The sequence below is a fragment of the Astatotilapia calliptera genome, chromosome 7, assembly GCF_900246225.1.
Source record: "Astatotilapia calliptera chromosome 7, fAstCal1.2, whole genome shotgun sequence".
NCBI classification, from domain to species: Eukaryota; Metazoa; Chordata; class Actinopteri; order Cichliformes; family Cichlidae; genus Astatotilapia; species Astatotilapia calliptera.
This window is the reverse complement of record NC_039308.1, coordinates 59424284-59451137: the sequence shown is the minus strand read 5'-3', so window position 1 is coordinate 59451137 and position 26854 is coordinate 59424284. Positions and strand designations below refer to the sequence as shown.

Below are 26854 nucleotides of genomic sequence, written 5' to 3'. Positions count from 1 at the left end.
AGTAAGAATACTCAACAGTCCTCTACACTGTCAAGCCAGCAACTATCCCTCTTACCTCCACACTCACTCATCTTCTTCTCCTTCCTCATCATTAATTAATCAAGACCATTTTTAAGATCATGTATGTTTCTATTTTTAATTCTATAAAACACACCGGTCATGTTCTCAGAGGGGTTTTTTTCTTTCCTCCCACAAAGCAGATAACGTTCTGAAGTGTATAGAAATAACTCTGTAAAGCCTGAACCATTAAACAATAGCCAGAAAATTAAATATGTTTTGAAACTGGAGTGTTATTTGAGTTTTAATTTGCAAAAATTTTGCTACAGCTGGCATTTTTTTGGTGCAAGTTATTTGAGTTTTCTTGGGAAAAAACATCACACTGATAATGTAGTGACATACACTTGCCTTTACAGGGTTAGGTACTCTATGAATACATGTATGAAAAGCTTATTGTGGGTTGCAGTGTAAAGTACTTTGAGGGGTCAGGGTACATAAAGAGGGACATAAAATCAACCAACCGAATCTGAACTACAGAGAACTGTTTAGCCACACAAATGAATAGACATCACTCAAAAAATGTAACTTAATTTTGTCTTACTGTTGCACAGGCTGTCTGCATAATGTGAGTTGTAGCATCAACATTTAAAGTGCACTGTGTGGCATCTTCTTTAGCTGAAGGATATTTGTGTATTTATTTATTTTTCTTCTGTCTGAAGTCTCTGTGCTCAGCTGGGACAACCTCAGCCCAGCAGAGGGCAGTGCTGGACCGGGGAAACAAAAAAAAAAGTGGCACCGTACCATCACGGTACACCAAATTAGATCATAAACATTTCAAAACAGAATCGGTAAGTCAAACAAACAATTCAGATGATTTTACTTTTCATCTTATTCTTTACAGAGGGACGAATGTTTTCACCAGGAGTGTACAGACGGTCCAGTCGTAACATAACAAGATAACAGTCATAAGTGCAGAGTGACATAACAAGACAGGAAGGAAAGGAGCACTAAAGGCAGCAGGAGAGCAAGTGAGGGATGGTGATTCCCCTCTCGGCCTCCCCTGTGGCTGGACTTGTCTCTGCTAATGACCCTGTGTGCTGGCTCACACAGACAGATGGTGAATTAACTCCAATTAGCCCACTCTCACCAGATCTTCTCTGACAGCTCTCCACGCACCCACTCATACACACGCTTTGTCTTTTTTCTATTATAGTCATTTCATGGAAACACTAGCACAAACCACAACTGATACCGAAGTCTAGTGCACCATAACCAAAAACCAAGGCTGATACACACTATGTGGACTTCTGCTTTTTGCTCAGAAGTCCTCATGAACAACATTATGATACCACAGCATAAGCAATGCAGCACAATTCTTTGCATTTATTTGTGTCACATGTTGTCCGAAAGAAACAGGCCAACATCTGATTTCTCAAAATAATATTTGCAATTCTGCATCTTAACTCACTCTATAGCAGTTGAAAGCATTGACAAGAATTATTAATCAAAAATATAAACCAAATCACTGGGTGCAGATAAAACAATTCAACAAACAGTAGAAACTGATGTGTTACACACTGTCACTGTGGTTAACATATGCACTGTTTCTCACACTATTTTAGCCACACACAGAAAACCAAGCAGACTCACCAACCGGTACTGTGTGACCACCAGTCATTGTGTTGAGACCCAGCAAGCATGCCTATGCAGGCCCACAGTGGGTAAAGTTTAAGGCTCTGTGGTCAGGGCAAATGTGCACTGATCCCACATGGTCCTCAATTGGGTGCATCCGTAGTTTTCTTGTAGGTAAACCAATGAAAACCCATCTGGGACGGTTTGCAGTTTTGCCATTTTGGGTCCCAGGGAGCATTTTCTGTGGGCAACAGACAGTGGGCTTGTCCGTGGAGTCCCAAAGCATGAAACTGCTATCGACCCTGTGTGGGTACACCAACTCGGGGCCCAAGTATAGGTTTGTCCAGCCCACGAAGCCCCAAAGTTCACCCACAGATACCCACTGTGGACCTTCCCAGTCACGTTTGCTGGCAAGGAAAACATCATACAGGGAAATTACATACATGCATTAATCTTTTGGGAGGTTGTATCAGGAAGGACATGTAGTATAAATACCTGCCAAATCAAATAAACTTAGCATAAAAAGTAACTAAATTTATGTTTGCTTGATTATTGCTTTGCTGTAGCATTGCTTCTTGGCAACAAATCTTATACCATTAGAAAGCCTTTTTATTTCCCTTTAAAAGGTCCCACGTTTGTAAGGAAAATGCATTTGTGGCTTGAGCAGCAGATTGTTACGCCAATAAAAACTTGCCAAATCTGGTCTAGGACAGAGTGGGGTTTATCAGAAACTTCCTCCAGAATTTAGAAGTGGAGAAGATGGAATGGCCTCAACCCCTCTGAACACTTGCGGGATTAGCTTGGGCGTGCCAGAGTGACCCACACAACCAGTCTGGCTGACTTGCAACAAATGCTGGTTGGAGAATGTGATGCCATCCCACAACAATGTGTGACCAATCAGGTGACCAGCATAAGGAAGAGGTACCAGGCTGTTGTGGGCTTGTATAGTTCTTCCAAATGCTTCTGAGACCCATGTTTGCTGAACAAATAAATTGTTAAATTGACAATATGTCTTGTTTCTTCAGACTTCTGTTACGTCCCTCTGCAGCTTTTAATCGTCTCAGTGTTTTCAGCTGGTGCTAATTGGCCACACCTAGTCAGGTGTGGATAAAAGCATACCTGAGGCAAGCTTTCCGGCAGTGCACTAGTCTTTGCCTTGGTGGCACCAGCCATTTTAGCCAACCTGGTTTTCCATTTTAGGATGAAACCTCTTCTCACCCACACTCTGTTATTCATCTCCTTTTTTTTATGTTGCGGCTTTTGAGCCGGGTCGTAACATAAGTGGGGGCTCGTCCGGGATCCCTCATAGGGGGTCTTTGTTCCTGGGAGTGGGGGTTAAACAAAAAAAAAAAAAAAATCACTAGAGATTAAGCACTATGTCGGCTGCGTTTTGTTTACAGCACTTTATAGCTGCCCCATCTCTTGAGATTATTAATAGCTGTCGCAAAAATGATTTGCTGCAAATTGTGGATCACTTTCAGCTGCAGGTTTCAAAAACCCTCCGTAAGTGTGATATAAAAGCCTTAGTGGTGGACAAGTTGGTGGGAGCTGGTGTGCTTCAAGTGCCTGTTTCACCTGTGGTCTCTGGTGTGCCAAGCCAAGCTGCCGTAGTTGAAGAGGGCCAAAATGGTTCTAGTGGGGATGGTGAGGGGGATGAGCGGGGAAAAACGCCGCGCACGCTTCCTCGCTATGACCCACTCTCTTCTGGGAGTTCAGAAGGCAGAGAAGGAGCTCGGCTGAAGGTGCGGCTGGCACGTCTCCAATTGGAGGCTGAGGAGAAGGCTCAGAACAGGCGGGTTCAGCTCGAAATAAGAAGGCTGGAAATAGAGGCAGACAAAGCCGTTAGGCTCCGAAAGGTTGAGCTGGAGTCTCAGTCTCAAGCCTCATCTGTCTCTGCTGACAATTCCGGTCCCACCTCCTCGTCCGCTTCTGCTTTTAAAATTAATAAGTGCATTTCTTTAGTGCCCACTTTTAGAGAAACTGAGGTTGATACATACTTTGCAGCATTTGAACGTATCGCTGGCGCGCTGCAGTGGCCTAGTGAGATTTGGCCTCTTTTGCTACAGTGCAAACTGTCCGGCAAAGCCCAAGAGGTGGTGGCTGCACTTTCTTTAAAGGACAGTTTAGATTACGCGTGCGTTAAAACAGCTGTCTTGCAGGCATATGAGCTAGTTCCCGAGGCCTATAGGCAGAGGTTTCGCCAGCAAAAGAAATTGCCAACTCAAACTTATGTGGAGTTTGCAAGAGAAAAGGGGGTTCTCTTTGATAAGTGGTGTGTTGCTTCAAAAGCGAGTGACTATGACGCTCTGCGCGAATTAGTTTTGTTAGAGGATTTTAAGAAGTGCATTCCTGAGCGTATTGTGCTATATTTGAATGAACAGAAAGTGACGTCACTCGCATCTGCTGCTGTTCTTGCTGATGAGTTTGTACTCACTCATAAAGCCTCGTTTACTGACAGTGAGAAGCCACGGGTTAGCCCTGTGCAACAGCGCCACACAGCTAAAGTGTCTGGGTCTAGGGAAAACCGTGAATGTTTTTACTGTCATAAAACTGGACATGTGATTGCTGACTGTTTAGCCTTAAAACACAAAACATCAAATGCTCAGCAACCCAAAGGGGTGGGTTTTGTAAAAGCTGAGGCCCGTCATGAGGTCCATGGTTGTGGTGGTAGGGTGCCAGACCCCTGTTTCGAACCATTCATTTTTGATGCCTCAGTATCGCTAACAGACAATCCATCTGAGTTAAAACCTGTGCGTATTTTAAGGGACACTGGAGGTTCTCAAACTGTCATCCTCTCAAGTGTATTACCATTTTCTGCTGAAAGTGAATGTGGTTTTAATTCTGTTCTACGGGGGATAGAGATGGGTTACGCTCCCAGACCAGTTCACAGAATTTTTATTAAATCAAACCTTGCTACAGGATTTTTCCCTGTTGCTGTTTGCCCGGCCTTGCCAATAGAGGGTGTGGCCATGCTGTTGGGCAATGATATCGCAGGAGGGGTAGTGCTCCCTCGTCTGGAGGTTTTAGACAACCCCCTGAATCAGAAAGCCTCTGATGTTTCTATGCACCCTGGGGTGTATCCAGCCTGTGCAATTACTCGAGCACAAGCTCGTAAAGATACTGATATTGCCCTCTCTGATTCTGTGTTGATGTCCTCATTTTCCGGGGAGAATGATGTGCCCACTAACAGAAACAATGTTCTGTCACCCCCAGACTCTGTGAAACCTGAGGAGCCTGATCCATTTCCTAAGGTCTCTTTGCTGCCCTTGACTAGAGACCAGCTATCAGCAGCTCAATTAGCTGATGAAACACTACAGAGCTGGTTCAAACGTACGGTAAGTGCTGAGCAAGTCGAGAAAGAGCAACAAGCCTATTTTGTAGAACATGATGTTCTAATGCGTCAGTGGTCTCCACCTGGTGCAGAAGGTGCAGATTGGAGTAAGGTCAAGCAGATTGTAGTTCCCTCTGTGTACCGGCAAAAGATCCTGGCCCTTGCCCATGAAAGCCAGTGGTCGGGACACTTGGGCATCACGAAAACATACCAGCTACTATTAAAACATTTCTTTTGGCCTGGTATGAAGCGTGATGTTTCTAAATTTTGCAACAGTTGCCATGTATGTCAGGTTGCAGGTAAACCTAATCAGGTCATACCCCTGGCTCCGTTGTGTCCCATTCCTGTAGTGGATCAGCCATTTGACCATGTCATAGTAGACTGTGTGGGTCCACTACCTAGAACAAAATCAGGAAAGCAATACCTTCTCACAATCGTGTGTGCAGCTACCCGTTTCCCCGAGGCTGTCCCGTTACATAAGGTTACAGCAAAAGCAGTCGTTAAGGCGTTGACAACATTCTTTTCAGTGTTTGGCTTGCCAAAGGTCATACAGACCGACCAGGGCTCAAACTTTCAGTCTAAGTTGTTCAACCAAGTGGCTAGCACTCTAGGTGTCAAGCATGTCGTGTCCTCTGCGTATCATCCTGAATCGCAGGGTGCATTAGAGCGGTGGCACCAGACCTTAAAGACGATGCTACGCAAATACTGCTTGGAGAGTGAAAAGAGCTGGGATGAGGGTGTTCCATTTGTGTTATTTGCTGCCCGTGACGCCGTTCAGGAGTCACTTGGTTTTAGTCCTTCTGAGCTGGTATTTGGCCATAGGCCACGGGGACCCCTCAAAGCTCTGAAAGAGGCGTTTTTAAGCCCACATGGGGTCTTCAAAGTGAATGTCAGCAGTTATGTAAAGCACTTCCGTGAGCGTTTGAATCAAGCCAACGCTCTGGCTAAACAGCACCTTGCCGCTTCACAGGGAAAGATGAAACGCCATTATGATAAGGCTTCTGTTAAAAGAACCTTTCAGGTGGGGGACCAGGTTCTTGTGCTCTTGCCTGTTCCAGGCTCAGCCTTGTCTGCGAGGTATAGTGGCCCCTTTAAAGTTTGTGAAAAGAGAGGGGAGACAGATTATGTAATTTGCACTCCCGACCGCAGACGCAAAACACGCGTCTGTCACATAAACATGTTGAAACTGTACCATCCTCGGTCAACGCCAGAGCCTGCTGGGTTCTGTGCTCCTATTGTAGCCTCAAGCCACCTAGAGGAAGGAGGGGTGGACGAGGTTGATGGGTTAAAACTACGTTATCCCACCTGTTCTAGACCCCGTCTGCCTAACTCTGAAATGCTAAAGGCATTGCCGAGTTTGCTTGAGCATCTGTTTTCAGAGCAGCAAGAAGACATAATTGCCTTGATTAGGGAACACCCCTGTTTATTCGGGGATGTGCCAACTTCCACTACGGTGCTGGAGCATGACATCGATGTCCAGGGAGCTAAACCTATTAAGCAGCATCCTTATCGAGCCAGCCCCCATAAGCGCTTGCTCATGAAACAGGAGGCTGACTATCTGCTGCAACATGGCTTAGCGAAGCCCAGTCAAAGCCCCTGGAGCTCGCCTTGTATAGTGGAATCTAAGCCAGATGGCTCGCCCCGTTTTATTACAGACTTCCGGAAGGTGAACTCTGTGACTGTGGCTGACTCACATCCTCTCCCAAGAGTTGAGGATTGTGTGGACAGTATTGGGACTGCTCAGTATGTCTCAAAGTTAGATCTTCTTAAAGGTTACTGGCAGGTCCCTTTAACTGAACGTGCCTCTAACATCTCTGCCTTTGTTACACCTGATGATTTTCTACAATACACAGTCATGGCGTTCGGCATGTGTAACGCTCCTGCCACCTTCCAGAGGCTAGTAAATAAAGTCCTCCGTGGCCTGTCCAACTGCAGTGCCTACCTAGATGATCTAGTAGTTTACACTGAAACATGGCAAGATCATTTGGAAACGTTACAGCAGGTATTTCACCGTTTGGCTCAAGCTACTCTAACTCTCAACTTAGCTAAGTGTGAGTTTGCCAAAGCTACAGTGACGTACTTAGGCCGGGAGGTGGGACGTGGACAGGTCCGGCCCATAGATGCCAAAGTGGCAGTGATTAAAGAGTTTCCCACACCTACCACCAGGCGTGAGTTGCGTAGGTTTCTAGGGATGGTGGGCTACTACAGAAACCTTTGTAAGAATTTCTCCTCTGTAGTCAAGCCATTGACTGACCTACTCAGCCCGAAGGTTGAGTTTGGCTGGTCAAGTGAGTGTCAGGATGCTTTTGAGAGTGCAAAAGCCCTCCTCTGCCATACTCCTGTGTTAGCTGCACCTGATTTGACGCGACCATTCAAACTGGAGGTTGATGCCAGTGCTGTCGGGGCTGGGGCAGTGCTGTTGCAAGAAGACTTGCAGGGTTTGAACCACCCCGTTTGTTACTTTTCCCGCAAGTTCAATAAAAATCAGCTAAACTACTCCACCATTGAAAAGGAGACCCTGGCTTTGTTGTTGGCTCTTCAGCACTTTCACGTGTACCTGGGGTCCAGCATGTTGCCTCTTGTTGTGTACACCGACCACAACCCACTTGTGTTCCTTGCTCGTATGTTTAATCATAACCAGCGCCTTATGCGCTGGGCTTTGTTGTTGCAGGAATACAACTTAAGTATTCGCCATAAAAGGGGGTCTGAAAATGTTTTAGCTGATGGTCTGTCCCGCTTGTAAACATGTTTTACTGTGTTTGTTCTTTGTTGTTGTTCACACTCTGCAACGTCCGCTTCTGCCCGACCTAGTTGGTGTTTTAAGGGGAGGGGTGTTACGGCCTCCGGCCTCAGGTGGCCCCGCCTTCCTCTAGGTAAATCAATGTGTTCCAGGACTCGTGTGTGATTGGTTACTGGGAGACCCGTGCCAACCCTCACTTATGCAGAATGAAGTGTGCCAGACCACACGGACGATTGGCTGCCCCGGGATCCCATGATGCTCCAAGAGGCAATCAGTGGCTGATTGTACCCACCTGTGGCTACAAAAGGCTGGAGGTCCTTCACTCAGTGGCGGCTGCTTAGGACTGAACATGCAGTTTGCCCTTCATGCCTCCCTCGTCGATCTTTGTTGAACTTATTCATATTGCTGACCTTTGTCGAACCTTGGTGCATGCTTTAAACCTAGCCTGATTAGAGTTTTGAGCTGCTAGCTGGCTGTGAGTAGGATTGCGTGAAGCTGGCTTGCCTTAGTTAAAACCCTAGCTTTTATTTTGTGTGCGGCCAGCCTGCCTTAGTTACCCTTTAACTTTTACTCGTGACTGTTCTTTCTTTATGTAATAATTGTCTGCCCAGTGGTCTGTTGCACAGCCCTGTCGGTTTTCTGTTTAAAGTTTGGAATTAAAACCACCCAATCCAATAAACAACAACAATAACACAGAGTCAGTAGCAGAATAAACGGTTTGGCCCTGGCCGAGAAGATTTGGCAAGTTTCTCAACCTAACTCTGGTGCTCAACCAACAAATGCCCTCGTAGGACAGCCCACCTAGATGACAAGCATACTGTGGGTACACTGCAACCATACAATAGCCCCCACTGTGGACTCTGTTCTGCTTAGTGTGGGCAACCCACAGTCTGCCCACATGGGCATTAAAGTAAGCATTCTTGCTATAGAGTATGTGCGGTCTGAATGGCCATCATTAATTCATTAATAAGTGACTGAAGTTGCATGTGTTTGCCAGTATTATTAACAAGGCTGCTCAGTTTATCACACTGATGAGAATATATCTCCAGTGTGTGTGTTTAACAGGTGTTGTCCCTGCCATAAAAAGAGCTCCATCAGGGGGTTTGACTGGGCAAGTCCTCTTTGACCTCTGAACCTTCCTGTAAACAGGGTCGACAGGTGCTGAGCGCAGGGCAGAGGTCGGGAGGCTAGCTAGTCTGTGGCCTGACACTATCGAACTCAAAGCAAACATTATGAAAAAATGCAGCAAAATTGCCGCCCATAACCTTTTATCTCTGTGCAGTGTGAGTATTGTGTACGGGCTGTATATGCTACTGCAGTAAAACTGTGTTAAAATATGTGTGTGAGAGAGAGAGAGTGAAGTAATCCCTTAATTCTCTTTAGCTGTTCTGATGCATACTTCAGAGCATGGAGGCAGTATGGACAGCAGCTGTCTGTGAGGGCTGTGTGACCCCGCCAGCACAGAGGGTACAAAAGAAATCGAAACACCACCTGACCCCTGACCTCAGCTCAGAGCGTGTCACACACACTGTTTGTTGTTGAGGATGGACTGGAGTAGACTTATCATTACTCTCCAAATCTCTCCCAACTCTCTCCTGTGTTTACGAGTGTGTAAGTGTGTGTGCTCCTCCTGTTGGCATAACACTGAAGCGAAAAGACAAGTGTCACTGAATCATTATGTCGAGAGAGTGAAAATATGAGGGAGGGAGGTAGCTGGGAAGAGAAAAATGAAACAAATGAGAAGCGATGAGTGAGATGTGGGTTGTAGTGTAGAGGTGTTGATGTGTGCATCTATGAGTGGCGGAGGCAAACCACAAGAAAAGCAGGGAGACGAGATACAAATGAGGAAAAATGGATAGGAAGATAGAACAGGGATAAATTAAGATGAAAGTTCAGGAATGCAAGCATTCATGCTCATTTCCAGAGCTACTTTATTAGAGTAGCTTTGCATGATTAACATGCCACAATGATCCATGTCTATCTTATATCTGGTCTTCAGCGTCTGTCTTAAACGTGCTGTTTAAACAACCTTAAGGAAGCTTATTGTGATTTGCTGCCCCTTGTTTACAGATGGTTTAAACTGTAGGTGGGAGGACAGCTGTTGAGTTGACCATATTAGGAATATCCCCTTTTTTATATCATACAGTTCCACAAATTGTCTAAAACTGAGGCCTTGTTGCAGAGTAATGTCTGAATTTATTCTGATGGATGTGTCTCTTTTAAAGGATAATTCTGTTTATTTTCTTTTAAACTTATTGTATTATCCATTACCCACAATATGTCCAAATTGTCCATTACCCACAATATGATTGTAGTGCTTTGGCTCATGGTAACTTTACCACCTCTTTTAGACATTCAGGGAAATAAAGAGTAACATATATCACGGCAATTGCAACAGTCTGCAAGGATTCTGATCATTTTGTCTTGTTTTTATTTTTGAAATTACTCACCAGGGGATGCACTATGAAGCAAGATTAATCAGTTTGCGAGCCTCCTTTTCAAGCTTGAAGTCAGAGTTTTCTGTTTTACCCAAGTGACTCTTTGTTTTTTTGTTAGCTAGCTAAATTACCATGGTAACTTATGCAAAAAAAATTGACGTGGTTGGGAGCAGGTTATGTTCAGGGTTTCAGTTTAAAATTCCCCGGAAGTGCCATGTTTTCAATTATTCTTTTTTATTTCCAAGTGCAATCATGATCATCACCTGATGATGTCTCTGACTGGAGTAATGGGGGACACTCATAGGGATCGTTTTTTCACATGCACTATAAAATACCACTTGTTATGTGAGCGTGCACAGAGCCTGAAGCAAAAAGCTCTGGTTAACAGAGGAAGTTCATAACTATTATCTCCAGCTGTGTTTTCAGGTTTTGTCAAGTCAGTTAACACAAAGGAAGCCACGATGTGTTGAGCTTCCCTCATAGTATCGTCCTCTGGCTCTAGTTCTACTTCCTCCCTTTGTTCTGTTTCTTACCAGTTTTCAGCTACACCTGTTTCCCACCAGCTAATTACCCATCCAGTATTTATACAGGTTCCTTCTGCTCTCTGTCCGATTGTCTCAGCATTTTTGCTAAGCTTGCGACATTCTCTTGTGACCATGTGAATCTCTTGGTATTTTTTAACCACTGTTTTTGCCTTATCCTCACAAATTTAGCTTTTTGGAGTTTGGGGATTTTTTGACTGCTTTTGGACCTTGACCTTTTAGTCAGTTTGCTTCCTGGCCCACCTACCCATCATATGAGCCAAGCTTTGAACTTTAAAGATGAGTTACAGACTTATACCTTGCTTGCGAGTCTGCTTTTGGTTCAGCCATTACAGCAACAAGCTTGAACACAATTTAACATAACTAGTGTAATGGGAGCAGAAGTGTGCTAAAAGATTGGAACCAAGGCAAAATATTTGTACGCTCAAAATCTAAAATGAAAATTACACACTATGAAGGGTGTAGCGTATGTCATATAATATATAACAATATAATAACAGAAAATTATGCACAGTTCTCCGCAGCTTTATTGTAAGTGGCTATTTTCAGTGTAAACCTGCTCAGTACGACCAGAAAAAGCTGGGGAATAGCTGGTGAGCAGCTAATTTAGCAGCTAATCAGCCTGACCTGGTGGAGATCCAAAATGGAGCTAAAAGAAGACTGAACGTTAGATTTATTTTTATAGGGTAAATATGCTGCATGTGCCATTAAATAATAATTTCCACCCAAGGGCAAAGTTGTTTAAACAGTTGAAACACAACCTATTTCCCCTAAATAGACTAAAAAGTAATTAAATAATTAATTCAAATTGTTATTGTAGGCTTATTGGTTCTTCACGCAGGCATTTCTCCATTTTAAAGCAGAAAGAACAAGAAGAGATTGAAAACAGAAATAACAGGTGAGGAGTAAAAGAGACTTTAACAACAACATGAACATGCAGACATAGTGTCTGGGAGAGAGAGCACAGGGGAGATATTTCATAGTGATATATGTGAGAATATGAGCAATATGAATATATTATATCTTTATGAAGAATATGGTACCATAGACATGAATGAAGAAAATAATGTTTTCGAAAGCTGTGGGGGAGAATAATCTCCTCTTTAGTCAACATTTCACAGTTCACAACCAAAAACTCGTTCAAAAAAATTATTTCAAAGCATTAACTGTGTCCTGCTCTTGTTTGGTCTTTCCTTGGTCCTTTCTTCCAGGAGAGAGCTGCGCATCATTGTGTACACCATGGTTACCAGCACACATGTAGGTTTTAAACGCTCTCATCAGTGATGCTTTTAATGCCTGCCCGGCAAATGTCTTTTAATGAGTTTTTGCAGATCACAGCAGTCACAAATAGATAATCGCTCGCTGCACGAGGAAACCCTGCAGTCGCCCAACCTAAATGTTTTTCACCTCTCTGAAATCACCAGCTCATTGCAGTCTGCTCTTTGTGAACATTTTCTATTGTTAGCAGTGTGACTTTAGTTTGAGTTAATCAGGTCCTTTCAAAAAAACATTGTGACCAATTGACTGATATGAGGATTATGGGGCCTATGGCTGAGGGTTTGGTGTATATAAATAGAAATTGTTTTCTTTTGAAAGTTGAACCAGGAATTTTTGGTGTAAACAATGATGGCATTTAAAGTGTTTTTATTTTACAATTTGAGGAAGCTAAGTTTAGAGAGTAATTTCCTAGTAATTTCCATTTCCTTTTTTTCTTTTGTAAAGGTGATAATAAAAGGCCAAAGGACAACCTTGAACTTTACTGTATAATCCATCTGACACTCTAACTGGGTGTGTTTCTTCTTCTTCTTAAATGATGTAGCTTGGTTAACCACTAGGTCTAAAATACAAGTCAAATAAACCTGATTTTGTGCCGCCGTTTGCTCAATTCAGGTGAGGTCTGTTTTTCCCAGTGTGCTCTGGATCATGTTGAGTTTTTCATGTTGTATACTTCAGCACTGTAATGTGCTGCTTTTTTATAAAGACAGAGAAAATGAGTCTGAAGACACGTATAGACACATATGCTCTTCTCTCCTCTGCTTGTGTGTTCCTCAGTGTGGGAACTCTCACTTAAAACACCAAGGATTATTTCTAAACTGCATGAATTGATACGTTTTTGTAATTTTGCGTGTATTTTACCCATACGGCACTGTTGTAGTTGTTGTTGTTGTTGTTGTTGTAAGAGGTAAGCTTCCCCCCCTCTCTTCCTCCTCCTCCTCGGTCTTCATTTGCTTCCCCTCGGGGCTGATGTGATTTAAGGCTGTGCTTGAAGACTGAGGACTCGGCTGTTATCTGCCTGTTATTGATGCGAGCTGTAAGTCTCACTGTCCACACTCCACAGGCAGGCAGAAAGAAAGAGGACTGCCGCCGCTGAAGGATGGGCGAATGGAGGAAAAAGAAACAGATAATGCTGGCAGACTGATGGCTATTCCCTGTAATACTGAGACCTCAAACAACATGGCATTCTTCATGGATGCGCGTTATTAAAAAAAAGTCCCTTGCAGCTCCCTCCTCTCCTTTCCTTTCCCCCTTTCCTTCCACTTCCCCCTGCTTTCACCCCACCCCCCTATGCCATCTGTACATTATGTAAATGTCAATAATTTAGCACAAGATTCAAGAATTCACTGCCTAACAACAGGTTATGATCTTTGCTATAAAAGCTATAAAATATGCGTTTGTGAATAAAATATGATTCAGTCTCTTTCAAAGCAGCTGAAACCTGTCAAGATTGCCATTTGTTTTCTGACAGTATCGCAGTGAAGTGACAGTTCAAAGGCGGGGGTTTGTCTTTATCTTGGCAGGTTTTCAATCTTTGCTCTATTTCTGCACACCGCTGAGCATTATTTTGTATCCATTGTTTTGTAGACTGTCTTTCATCTCCAGGGCTTTGTTGTTTTCTCACTCTCTTGCCGTCTCTAACTCTCCCCCTCTTGCATCGTGACTTCTTCTTCTTTTTCCCCCCCCCCACACTTTTACAGTTTCATCTTGTATTGTACAGTTACAGTATCACTGGGCTTCGGGCACATAAACAGCTAACACTTCCCACTCTAATGGCCCCGACAACCTTCAATCACCTGCCTCAAATGCACCACCTAGATCTAAATGCACCGTGGCTTCTTTCTCCTGTTTTCTTTTTCTCCTGCTATCCCTCCTCCTTCTCCTTATCTTCCCCTTTTCCTCTCTTCCTCCTCCCTGCTTTACCCCACAGGGCTGGAGATCGTTCCTTTGTTCTTGACATCTGTTTTGTTTGGTGATTAATTGAGATGAGCATGTGGGGTGAAGGCCCATAGAGGGGGAGCTCAGACCCCCCAGGTAATGTGTCTGTCTGTGGACATGCGTGTGAAGGTGTAGAAGCGTGTGGGTGTTTGTGTTTGCCTTGATGTGGTTAGTTAGTGCAGACTGCCAGGATTTCCCTCAAGAGCCTTGGAATATGAGACATTTGAATAACTATTATTTTGATAAAAATGTTTAAAGAGCTGCTCTCCGTCAGCAGCAAATCTCACCAGTCTTTCCTCTGTGTTTTAATTCAGCAAGATGTTAAGTGACAGCTGACCGACAAGTGACAAGAACTGCACACACCAGCATGCCAGATATCCTGGAAGGCGCGGTGGTGACTTGCAGAAAATTTGGAAACAGTCTGCAGTTGAGTCCATAAGTATTTGATACAATTTTTCAAGCTATCTACAGTGGATTTGAAATTAAACAATTAAAAGTAGGCTCAAAACTAAATCAATAATTGACTGACAATCAGTTTCATGGCTACGTGAGCCCAGTTCCCTTATTATTTCATGACAGATAAAGAATAAAGAACATGGAGTATTTAATAAAAGTTCAGCTTTAAGTTTATTAGCTTTTCCCTGGAACTGTCTGTAAGAAATTCATAGAGATGTTCATACAAGCACAGGAGGTCATCATTAGACTGAAAATAAATAGGAGTAAATAGGAGAAAATGTTTAGAAAAGAAGCCATAGGTGTGCAAAAACCTGCTTTTTTATTCCCAGTATTGTCACATTTACTTATTGTCATGAAATTAGACATGCGACCCTCGGTACAGCTGACTAAACAACAACAACAGCTGGTTATAAACGTGAAAGCTAATTTTAGGCATGAGTATTCTGAAAAATCACACTTTGCCTCTGATACATTCTCACATTGTATGAGAGTTTATTCACCAAGCGTAAGAATTCTGCAAGCTCCGGTGCACTTCAAAGAAAGTTTCGTTAACGTCAACGAACAGCAGCTAACACACATAAATAACAGCTAAAACACACTAACAGCAGCTAACAGGGGCTAACAGCGGCAAAAAAGGCGGACTTTAAATGTTCCACATATCCTCTAGCACTCACCTCAGCATAGCTGTCATTGGTCAGAAATGAGCTTCTGACTCTTCTGACTCACTGACCCATATCTGACTTGTTTAACAAAGTTTCACAGCCTCCTTCAAAGTAAATACAGATAGAATCTTCTAACCCGGGACTGACAGCTGAGGTAAACAGCAGACTGACAGCCTGCACAGAAAAGGAAAAGCTCTGGGGTGGATCCAGATCTAATCCACACAGTAGTAGAAACACGCTGGCCGACAGTTATGGGGTACAGCCTAAATTTAAGGTTTTGATCTTTCTTGGCTTGGAGGGTAGGAAAACAGAACTCACTCGACTGCAATCTGCAATTTACTGACATCTAGCTTACCACTGTAACTTTAAAACACCTAACCTGCCAAGAACACTCTTGAGGAGATAAGTGTAACATTGTCAAAATCTACAATAAAAAGTGTAAAAATTTTGAGTATAAGGTTTTACAACAAGGTGTAATACGCTGGTTACACTCAAGACAAGAAATCCAGAGGAGACTTTGCCAGAAAGCATCTAAACGAGCCTGCAAAGTTATGGAAAAAAAAAATCTTTGGACAGATGAAACCAAGATTAACTTTTACCACAATGATCGGAAGAGAAGAACATGGAACAGGGGAGAAACAGCTCATGATGTGAAGCAAACCACATCATCTGTCAAATATGGCGGAGACAGTGTTATGATGTGGGCATGCAGAGCTGCCAGTGGAAGCGGTTCACTCTGTGTTTATTTATGGTGTAAGTGCTGATAGCGGGATGAATTCTGGACTGCACAACAGTACAAAGTATAAAAATATTTTTCATTAGTGTTAGCACAGATTTAAAAAAAAACAAAAAACTATTTAATTGATTAAAAAAACTTTCACCAGCACAGTGTCTAAAATATCAATCTTCACAACAACTTTCAGTAAAAAAAACAACAAAAAAACTACTGACAGTAACAGTCCTTTTCTAAGGACTTCAGGCAAAGGTGTGTACTACTCCCATCACAGAACAGTGGCTTTACAGAAAAAGGGGAAGAGGGACGATCTATGTAAGCATCCATCCCCTCAGCTGACAGCTTCATTAAATAACAACATAAACAGTGAAACAGTTTATGTTGGCCATCTGGGCAGCTTTTATCATTCTTGAAGGGAGTATTACATGCTAGTGTATAAAAATGAATGGATTTTGGCCATCCTTAAATGTTCAGCACTTGCAAAGTTTTAAAAATAAATGTCAAGTTGGATGGTTAAAATGGTCTTGGTAAAAAAGAGGGTAGGGAACCTTGAATATTGTATCACACCTTATGTGCAATGCTCCAAATATTCATCTATTATATTTTCAGCCAGTGGGACATGCTGTAATATTTATAGTATATTTCCCCCTTTGAGCTATGATTCATAACCTTTCATCCATACACTGTATGCGGCTTTAAAGTATGTTAAATTCATTCAAGTAAATAATGCATGCCACATAGACATCCCCATCACCACTTTTCGCCGCCTTCATACGCCACTTTGTTCCCTATCTTCCTTGTGAGGGATTAGAGTGGAAGATGTATCACTGAAGTAATTTAGAGGAATATATCAAGAGATCACATCTGATTTTCACAAAGGAAATTTTTCACAATTTGAGTGCAAGACGTCAGAGAGAACGGCTCCAGAGTCAGTATGCGCCTGAGGTGATGATTTACAATCCTCCGAGGTCAGAAGACATCAGCAGGGACAGACGCAGGTTTGGAGTTCACACGGCCAGGTCAGAGATCGCTTCAGTGGTTAGATCAGAGCAGGGAAATATGCTGAGAGGAGTTTAAATTCTCCTAGGGGAGCTGTGTGTGTCTGTCTGAGTTTCCTGGAGGAGCAAAATCGATGTAGTGCTGTGGTTGGTGGGACCTGACCGACCCAGAAGGGCTGCAGGATGGAGGAGGAGATACATACAGAGATAATCACCAGATATCACCATCTGTGTAAGCAGAGCCAGGCCAAACAGAGGCACGCACAGCAATACATGTATCTTACACACACACACACAGAAGGGCAGTTTCTCACTGTGTGTGTGTGTCAGTGTGCTTCTACACTTGCAGATAGATAGATAGATAGATGCCCCAGTGTCGCAGCAGCAGGCTAATTTCACACTTAGTATGTGTGTCGTCACTGTGCAAATGGACAGATGGACAAGAGAGAGGGGGAGAGAGAGAAAAAGAGAGATTTTGGAGGTGGAGAAGTACAGTGAAGCCCTGTGGCTCAGGCCCATTAACAGTCTTGATTTATGCTGTGGTGGGAGATTGTCCGCCTAGTCTGTGTTGCGCTGATTCAGGGCTTCAGCAGGCCACGTTCTGATGTGTATGTAAGCATGCATGAGTGTCATGTTTGGGATATTTTCGTGGGCAGACAGGCACCAGACAGCCTGAGTCCAGAGTTTAACTTGGGGGTTGAAATGCGGGCCCAGAGAACACACAGCATACTTCCCTCCATCAACTCCATCAGCCTGACACCGTCACAAGTGTGCCAGCAGACAAAGATACACAGACCAAAGCTATCTAAATAATCCCAGACCTCAAAGAGACTGTAGTTTAGGGCTTATTACTGGTTGTCTGGGGCTGTGTCATAACTTTTAGGGGGGATAGGAGACAACCTGGGACTGTGCTGCTTTCTACTTCATTTGAAAATTTTACTACATTAGATTAATGCCAATAGTCATATGGATTCATTTTTACGTCCCAATAATTCCTATCCCAGCAATGCAAACGTACTTTTTTCTCTCTTGAGGTCACGGCAAACCCATCAGCGTCCAATTAAAATCCCTGATGGTGTGGAAGACCATGAGAGGCTGATTAAGAGGACAGAAGTGATGAGAGGGATTGTTTGAAAGAAGCGACTCCTCTATACAATATGTGCATAATGACTCCCTCTGACAATTATCTTTGATCCAATGCAAGCCACCCCCTCCAGCCCCTCCACCTCCAACCATCCATCCATCCCCTCATCTCTCCACCACTTCATCCTCCGCTCTGCCCATCCCTGTCTTTTAATCTTTTTTTTTTTTTGCTTCTCTCTGTGATGACGCTCATCGTCTGTTGTCTTTTTAAACATTGTTCCAGAGTGACTCCAGGAATGACAAATATATTTACAATTCCTCTTGTCATTGCATACTTGTGTACACACAGATTTGTTTTTTCAGCAACAAGAGTAGATACAGAGTAATGAGGCTCACTCACTCGGGGTCAGCAACCTCACTGGGGCTGGGATGAGGAGGGATAGAGAAAACAAGAGAAGGGGGAGGGAAAGCAGGAACAATGGCATGATGAGGAGGGGGCTTATCTTTTTTTTTTCATCATTTTCCTCCATTTATTTGTCATCTTCTCTGTGCTCCTTGTCAGCAGTTGGAGTGCTGCATGGACACAGGGGAGCGAAGGGGGAGAAGCAGCAGAGAGAGAAAATGTTTAAGTGCTGATGGCAGCCCCTGGTTGCTGCTGGGACCGGGGTGTCAGCTCTTATTCTGCCACAGCATGCATCTGACAGGCAAATGATAGAGAAAGAAGCAGGGAGGAGAAGGGAAGAGGGTGTGTGTGTGTGGGTGTGTGTGTTTGTGTGATAGCGTCTGTTTTGAAGGCAGAACAAGAGCTCCAATAAGGGAAAAGGAGGGCTGTGACACGAGCGAGGCTGGTATTGCTTTGACCACATCATCATCTGTCTCCTTCCTCTTCACAGTCTTTTTTCTCTCTCTCTCGCACACACACAGATACACCCACCCACTCCAACCCCCCTCACCTTTTGTTGATAGATTGAGTTATACTGCTCCCTCTGTGACAGGCATTCCCTCACGTTTCCACAGCAATGAGGTCAGAGGTGGATGCTCGTTATTGGCTGTTGTCTGTAATCATCACAAACTGTGCTGCCTGGTTTATCGGCACTCCTCCTTCACCTCCTCCTCCCCTTCTTCTCTTGACCTCGTCGGCCCTGCATCACGCAGCAGAGCATGACCCCCCGGGGGGCAAAAGGTCTTGACTGTCTTGACCCTGAGGTCACTGGTGTTTGCAGAGCGATGATATATGATATATAAGTGTATATATGATATATAAGTGTATATATGATATATAAGCTTGGGAAGATACAAAAAAGTGCAATAAACTGTAAAAAAATAAAAATAAAAATTCATGCCCATCACACCTCCCTCCCTCGTTCCTCCCCCTAGTCCCCACCATCTCTCCATCCTCTTCGCTGTTTCTTAAGTCTTCTTTATCTCTTCTCTCCAGTCTGCCCCCTCTGTCAGTTTGTGGTTAGCTGATGTTTCACAACTGCTCTCACAGCTGTTGATCACTGTGTGTGTGTGTGTGTGTGTGTGTGTGTGTGTGTGTGTGTGTGTGTGTGTGTGTGTGTGTGTGTGTGTGTGTGTGTAGTGTATACACGGTGTCCTACAGTCGTCTCTCTCCATTGATTCAGTGGTGGCAAACAGGGTTATAGATAGCTCTGTGAGACCCTCACAATCAATCTTATCACCAGCGTACTTCCTCCTCACAACTCCCAAAGAGGAAGGAGATAAGTGAAGGAAAAAAGAGAAGAAGAAATAAAGAGAAGAAAGATTAAGAAAAATGAAGAATGGGAAAAATAGATGTAGGGTAGAAAGGAGAAGATAGAGGTTAAATAACTGAGGTAGGAGGCTCAGGGGTCTGTGTGTCTGTGTCACAAATGTGTGTGTGAAATGAAGCAGAGCATGTGTGGCTGCATAGATGTCTGCACCATATGTGTGAGAGAGGAAGTGACAGAGAGAAATGAAGGCTACTGTGCATAGATGGAGACGATGATAGAGCAACCGGGTTCCTCTGGGCCGCCATGGACGCTGACATTACGGAGAAAACGCCAAAGAGCCATCTCAGATAATTGTTCCTAATTGTCACCCCTGGATGAGGTTCGGTTTGATGCCGTGTCTGCGTGCGTGTGTGTGTGTGTGTAGGCAGCGATTTCTGGCATCGTCACTAACGTGATAGAATTGGGTCTTGGTGACAGTAGAGGGGACGTTTGCTCACCGGGAGTGGACAGTAATTGATGGAAAGCTAGGCTAACGTGATGTGTCAGACATATGAGGCCTGTCTAATCAGTGGGAGCATGCGAGTGGTTTAGGGGGCTGTGTGTATGTGTTTGTGGTACAGCTATGCCGGTCACATCATGGTACGCACCAGCGTGCCTGCGGTCCAAAGAAGCAGACTGTTGATTTTCAAGTGTAGAAGAAGAGGAGAGGAAAAAAACTAGAAGAGAAGAAGAGGAGAGCTGAATGAAGCAGATGCTTAAGGGCAGGTTTTAACCCCCTCCCCTCCCTCCCTCCTCTACACACTCACACTCACATGCGCACACTCACACAAAAACACACTTTTCCTCCCCTTCACTCTCCCTTCCTCTCTCTCTCCCATGATGAATCAGCTGTCACTCAGGCACCAGTCCAATCTACTGATAATGAGAACTGCATCAACACCCTCTCGCCTCTCTTCCTCCCTCTTTCTCTCTCTCTCTCCTTTTACTCGCACCAGCTAAATCATCCTTCCTCCTCTCTTCACATTTCTCACACACACGCACACACACACAAACACGTGTGCGCACACTGCACTAACATAAACTCATTCATCTCTCCCTCACTCATCTGTCTTATGATTCTCCTCCTCCCCTCTTTTTTTCTCTTCCTCCCTCCCCTTCACCCTCTTTTCTCTCTCTCTCTCTCTCTCTCTCCCTCTCTCTCCCTTCTCCTCCTCCTCCTCCTCTGTGCTCGCTGAGCTGAGCAGTCAGTGGTGGGACTGAGGCAAAGGAGGGAGGATAAAGCAAGAATAGAGACAGAAAGGAGAACAGAGGCACAGAAAAACAGATCATTATACAGCAAACGAGCAAGAGGCCGCTGAATGAATAACAAGGAAGGGATTACAAAGCGCAGGACTGGAAAAAAAAAAGGAGAGGACACCGACTGAAGACTCTCTCTCTCTCTTTCCTTCACTCCCTCCTCCCTCTCTATCCTTCCTGTCACCCTCCCAACTCTCTCAGAGGCTCTCCCTCCCAGACGATCTCCTCAGTAAAAGATGGCATGAGCACACTGTCTCCCATCCTCAGCTTTTGGAGTATTTTTTTTTTTTTGCTTCACCCTCCTCTCTGTCACTCTTTCTGCATCTTTCTCTACTTCCTCTTCTCTCTACACGGGTTGAGTTCAGAGGCTGAAGAGGAGGTGAGCGAGGTAGACAGAGGCTGACCCCTCTCCCTGCCTCCTTTCTCACACCCGCAGGGCCCAGAAAAGAGAAAGAGAGCGTGCGCGAGAGAGAGAGCTGGAGCAGGGAGTCGTCTGATGACTTATATTAACAACAAACTCCTTAACCCAGCCGACCGCAGCCCATTCCCTCTGCCCGACCCCCCCTCCCTGCCTCCTTTAACCCGGAGTCTTACTCTCTGAGTCAGTGGAGGAGGGATCCAGGATCATGTTCGGATTAAAGACCCCACACTTCTACCTCCCAGGTAAGACCAATTATACTCAGTCTTTGATGTTCCCGCGGATGGCTCTGTGGTGGTATTTCTTGTTCTGTCACATTGTATCAGCACAGAGGGTGGTCACAAGCCGCAGAGAGTGAATCTCCCTTTTCATGCAGTCATTCTTTCAAGACGTAATTAATGGCTCGGGTGATGTCACATTGATTTACCGTTTTCTGCCAGGTAAGGAGGGCTACGCTGTGCTTCTGCAGGAGCCACTTCTCATGATGTTTTCGGTGTCACAACATCATTTTAGATTTTTCAGAAACAGAAAGACAGAGAGACAAAATTTAGTTTTCTTTCATGAAGAAGTAAATTTTCTGAGTCTTCTTGCTCAGTGCGTTGACCTACTGAAGCACTCCCCTGATACTTTAGTTGTGCTTTTTTTCTCTCTTGTTACTACTGTGTACAACTGGGAATGGGTCTTTTTGTTATTTTTAGGCTTGATCGACAGAGTGTAGTCAACCTCACAGCTAAATGACCTTAAATTATGGGTGACAATTAATTGTCACCTAGGTAACTGAATCACTGGTTACCCATTTAAGCATTTACTAGAGTATAAAAGGAAAATTTTAAAATCTAAAAATTTCCCCCTCCAAAAAACCTGAACATTTTCAGCTTTTAATTTAATTTAAGGATCAACTGATCATTAGAATCCATTATAAACAGTAACTAATAGTAGAAATGCAGTCTAAATAAACATAATCCTTTAATGTAATTCAAGGGATATTTTGTGCTTGGCATCTACAGTAGCTCTGTGGTTTATCACTCAGTTTCAGTTGGGGCTTTTGCTGCCAGTCAAACAGTTTTCATCTGCAGTCTTTCGAGCAGCTGTGTGAAATGCAGGAGAGTGCGGCCGGTGTCAGTGTGGAGACAGGTGTGAGGTTACCTCAGAAAGGTGCTTAAACATGCCTGAGAGCAGAGTGACGGGGACGGCACCAGGGAGGTCAGTGAAGAGGCGGCGGGAGGAGGAAGAGAATTAAGACTGACACACTGAGGTAGGAAAGGAAAGCCGAGTGTAAAGTAGGATTTTGTTCATTTAAACGGTAAGAGAAAGGATGTGAATGATAATGCTTGACACTGAGCGCTGTCTGTGTTTTCCCTCTGAAGTCGAACTCTGACCTTTTAGTTGTCTGGGCCAGGCGGCGGTCAGTGATTAAAAACCTGCTGTGGTAAAAGGTGAAATGTGGGAGAGAGAGAGGGGTGTGATAGAAGTGAGACGGAGGGAGAGGGGGAGGGAGTGATGGGGGAATTAGAGGGTGGAGGGCAGATTAAACAATGTTCTTTGCCTTGTGAATCTTTCATGCTGCTTTTTGAATTATACATCTGCTTTCATAAATGATTGAGTGATTATGTGGCGCTTTGTCATTGTTTGTATATTCCTGTGTGTGCGTGCGTAGGTGTGAGTCTGTGTGTGTTTGTATCTGCATGTGCATGTGACAAGAGAGAGGAAGAAGAAGAAAATCTCTCCAGGAAGCAACAGCCCCCCCTCCATCCTCCCTCCCACCCTCCTTCCACACTTGCTTTCATCCTCCTTTTTTTCAGTTTCCTAGGTCTCGCTTAATGTCTGTGTAGTGTGTGTGCACTTGTCTGTGTGTTATTTGATTGTGGTTTTGTGCATGTGTGTGAATGGGTTTTTGTCATAGCTGCCACCTTTGTTTGTGTATGTGTGTGGTTGTGTGCACCTGTCTGTGCTGTATGTAGGTGTGTGTGTTCATTGTGTTTGTGTGTATATGTGTGTGTGTGTCCTCTCACCACTCACACATTGGAAGATGCCCCAGCCCCCCTCCTGGTCCTAACTGCCGTTGCTGTGGAGACTGTGTCAGCCACACACTCGCTCCTCAATGATCATTTGACAATGTAGGGGGTGAGGGGTAAAGGATGTGTGTGTGTGTGTGTGTGTGTGTGTGTGTGTGTGTGTGTGTGTGTGTGTGTGTAGCGACTGCCATGTGATTAGCCAAGGTAGAAGAAGTGGAGCAGGGTAAGGATGACAGAGGAATCTAGATTAGAGGTAACAATTGAAAATCAAGATGATGATACATGCAAAATACATGAAAATCTTTCCTAGATCCTGGAGCGGGGGAAACATGTGACATAGGAGACATGAAGATGTGTGTGTGCATGAGAACAAATCTACACCTTCTCACCCAGAGCACACCATGACCTTACCAAGGTATCATAAGGAAAAGAAAGTGACATCTTTTTCTAGCTTCCCACTCTCTGGACCTCCCCTGGTGAAATGTGTCACACACATTAAGGCAATTTACTGTTTTCCCTCCGTGACTTGTCAGCTGATCACAGTCCAGGTGTCTTTTCAAAAGTCGTATTTTTCTAAAATCAGAATGTGTTCCCAAGAGAAGGTGCATCTAAGCTGTAGGGAGGCGTGAAAAGAAAAAGAGGGGAAAAAACAAAAGGGAAAAAAGGCAGCTTTTATGTTTAAATTATAAAGAGGTTGAGTTTCTATGTTTTTCTTGCTGTCAAACAAATCCCCGTGAAAAGACCTAAACCGAGTGTTAGCCTGTCTCTCAACAATTTTCAACTTTCTTAGCCTGATGCTGGCTCTCAGGACAAAGTAAATTATACTTTTAAAAAAAGGCCAAATGCTTTTTAATTGTAGTTTTTAGAAGGTAGTAAATTTGCATTTACTGGGGGTTAATTTCAGAGACATTTGTTTGGCTTGAACTTTCTGCGCAGCAGGATCCGACTAAACTAGTGTGTCCATGTTTGTTATAATGAAAGAAAATTTCATCCAACCCAACACTGGGGCTCACTCATGTGTTATCTGGATGGCATTGGAGCTCCTTTGGATATCAACAACGTCAGGAATCAGAAACAAAAAGCTGCTTTAAAAAGAAAACAACAATTATTTATTTATTGAAAAAGGTCCATCAGTTTAAACCTGGTGCAAGTGTCTACATGATGAATGGACACATACTCTGTGACATTTGTGTTTCTGCCCATACATGCACTCGCTCACGTGTGCGCACACATTATCCGTGGTAAGTCGATAGGGTGAGAAAGCCAAGGTGTTGACGTGTGTATTAGCCTGCCACATTTATTGGCTGCTGTGGTATTTTCTGGGGTTGGGTAGCTCTGTTCAGCTTGACCTCAGCATTGATTTCCATGATATGTGTTAGAACTGCAAGGACACTGTGGCTTGATTTATGGCAGATGTCACATGAACACACAAACACACGCTCACATAGACAGTGCAAGGCACACACTTCTCATTCAGCCTCCGGCGCTCACGCTGTGAGAACGGCATTTGGTAACTTCACTCTAAATATTTTCCCTTAATTGTGCGGCAGAAGCACACAAACAAATACTAATTTCTCAGGCTGCAGAAAAGTAATGACTTCAACGGCCTTGCAAAATGTTTGCAACAGCTGCAAAAAGAAGATTGTGGTTCATGCAAAAAGCTGCTGTGGCGTTGATGAGAAAGACACCCAAGACCGAGTTTGTTTCTCAGTTCAGTTATGTCCGTTAGTAGCCTGTATAGGCTATAATACGTACTCATCAGTGTAGTTCATTTTGACAGGGTGGTGTTGACTTAAAAGCAAACGGTATATATTGTGCACCTTCACAACTTGTTGAGCTTGCTGTAGCAGGCTAGCTAAAGTGGAGATACATTTCAGTGCTACTTGAATACTAAGTTACACATAAACACATTTAATTCTAAGTTATTTTACAGTGACGACAGGCAGCCATGAACAAAAAACAAGAATAAAGCACGTAACATCACCACCTGAAAAAACTGCAGCTGTTAGTAGACTAGAGCTGATGTAGCATTCATGTTGATGATGTATCTTCCTCCTTTCTGGCTTAAAACCTGCTGGCGATCACTCACCTTTTTCTCTGTTGCCAAGAATCTGACGACTGAGGGTGAGACTTTTTGACCATCCAGGGACTCGCAGTGCACTGGACTTCACCTTGTTGGTATTAACATGCTTATGCGCTCAAAATAACAAGTGAAGTGCATAAACGAGAAATCTGAGAACGGTGAAAAGCATCGCTCCAATTTACTGTGAATGTTTACAATATCCAGCGTGGTTACTAGTTCAGCAGTAAAGGTGCATTAAACTCAGTAATGATAGACTGTGGATGTCTTTGTAGTGAAGAAAAATCTTCTGTGTCCTTACTTTTGAGTTATTTTTCTCTTTTTCTCCAAGGAAATATAAAAACCCTCACTGTTTTCCAAATGAACACACAGGGTGCTACCCTCTGTTTGTTTTGAGATCAGCTACTGCACATAATATTATAATCTTTAAGGATTTGAGTGTCATGAAAAAGCGGGAGGAGTTAGGAACAGACATATAATACATGCATCATAATGGTACTAGGCTAGCATTTGTATAGCATTTTTCTAATCTTACTGACCACTGTTTATCTAACATCTGCCCCACTAATCCACTAAGGCTACGTTGCATTTTAGTCATGTGATGTAGTCATGTGACCAATTAAACAAAGATAGCGAGTGCTTATACAGCAGTTGTTTTGATTGCTCTCAATTTTGACAGCTCTAAAAAAAATTATATCACTTTGTACATGCTCCAGATAGCTTTTCTTCAAATTCTTTAATTCGCACTCGCTTTTGCGCATGCGCAGGACTGGAACGTAAGCGTTTTGGGCCTTTTCAACGTGGATGCACAACTAACGACTGAAAACGTTAGTGTGGACGTGGAGCGTTTTCAGACGAAAACGCCGTTTTCAATCCGGGCTATTCTGGACGTAGCCTAAGAATACAACACAGGTACACAGGGAAACCTGTCAGAATGTGTTTAATGTTTTTAAAACCAGTAAATCTATAAACTTCAAATCTATAACTGAAATAAATATTTGTATTTGCATTGGCCAGAACGTCTTCTCATAACAAACCTGAATAAGTCTGAAGATTTGCAACTTTTAGTGCTTGGGAACATACAGTATATGTAAAGTGCATGTATGTCCAAAAATTAGCCATAAGGTTTACTGTATATCTTTTTATGAGAGTATAAACTTGGCCTATATGTCTAGTCAACCACTGCTCTTGAGTCCTTACTTTAAATAGCACAGAAATAAGTGTTTACGAGAATGTATACATATATATGTGTGTGTGTATACACACACACACGCACACATGCTGTTTGTTTGGCTATAATTCCTCTCAGTATTTGTGGAGAGTCTTTGTGTACTCACACGGAGGCTGAGATGGGTGCTGCCTCAAAGGAAGCTGCTGTCAGGGCCTCTTGCGCTTTTAATTGTGTGTGTGTGTGTGTGTGTGTGTGTGTGTGTGTGCAGGCTTGTGCTTACTAGTGTGTGCCGATGAAAACAGGGTCGCGGTGCTCCACCTCAAGGGCACTGTTATTA

General features: G+C 43.7%; 1 protein-coding gene across 2 annotated transcripts in view; it reads left to right on the top strand.

Annotated features, from left to right (window-relative positions):
* The first annotated feature begins 21004 nt into the window (after window positions 1-21004).
* LOC113026923 (genetic suppressor element 1-like) overlaps window positions 21005-26854 on the top strand; it is a 39532-nt gene continuing 33682 nt past the window's right edge. For both annotated transcript variants that reach the window (XM_026176212.1, XM_026176211.1), the window contains exon 1: window positions 21005-21496. In XM_026176212.1, the coding sequence (XP_026031997.1) occupies window positions 21460-21496 (37 nt within the window). In that variant the 5' untranslated portion in view covers window positions 21005-21459. The remainder of the gene's footprint in view (window positions 21497-26854) is intronic.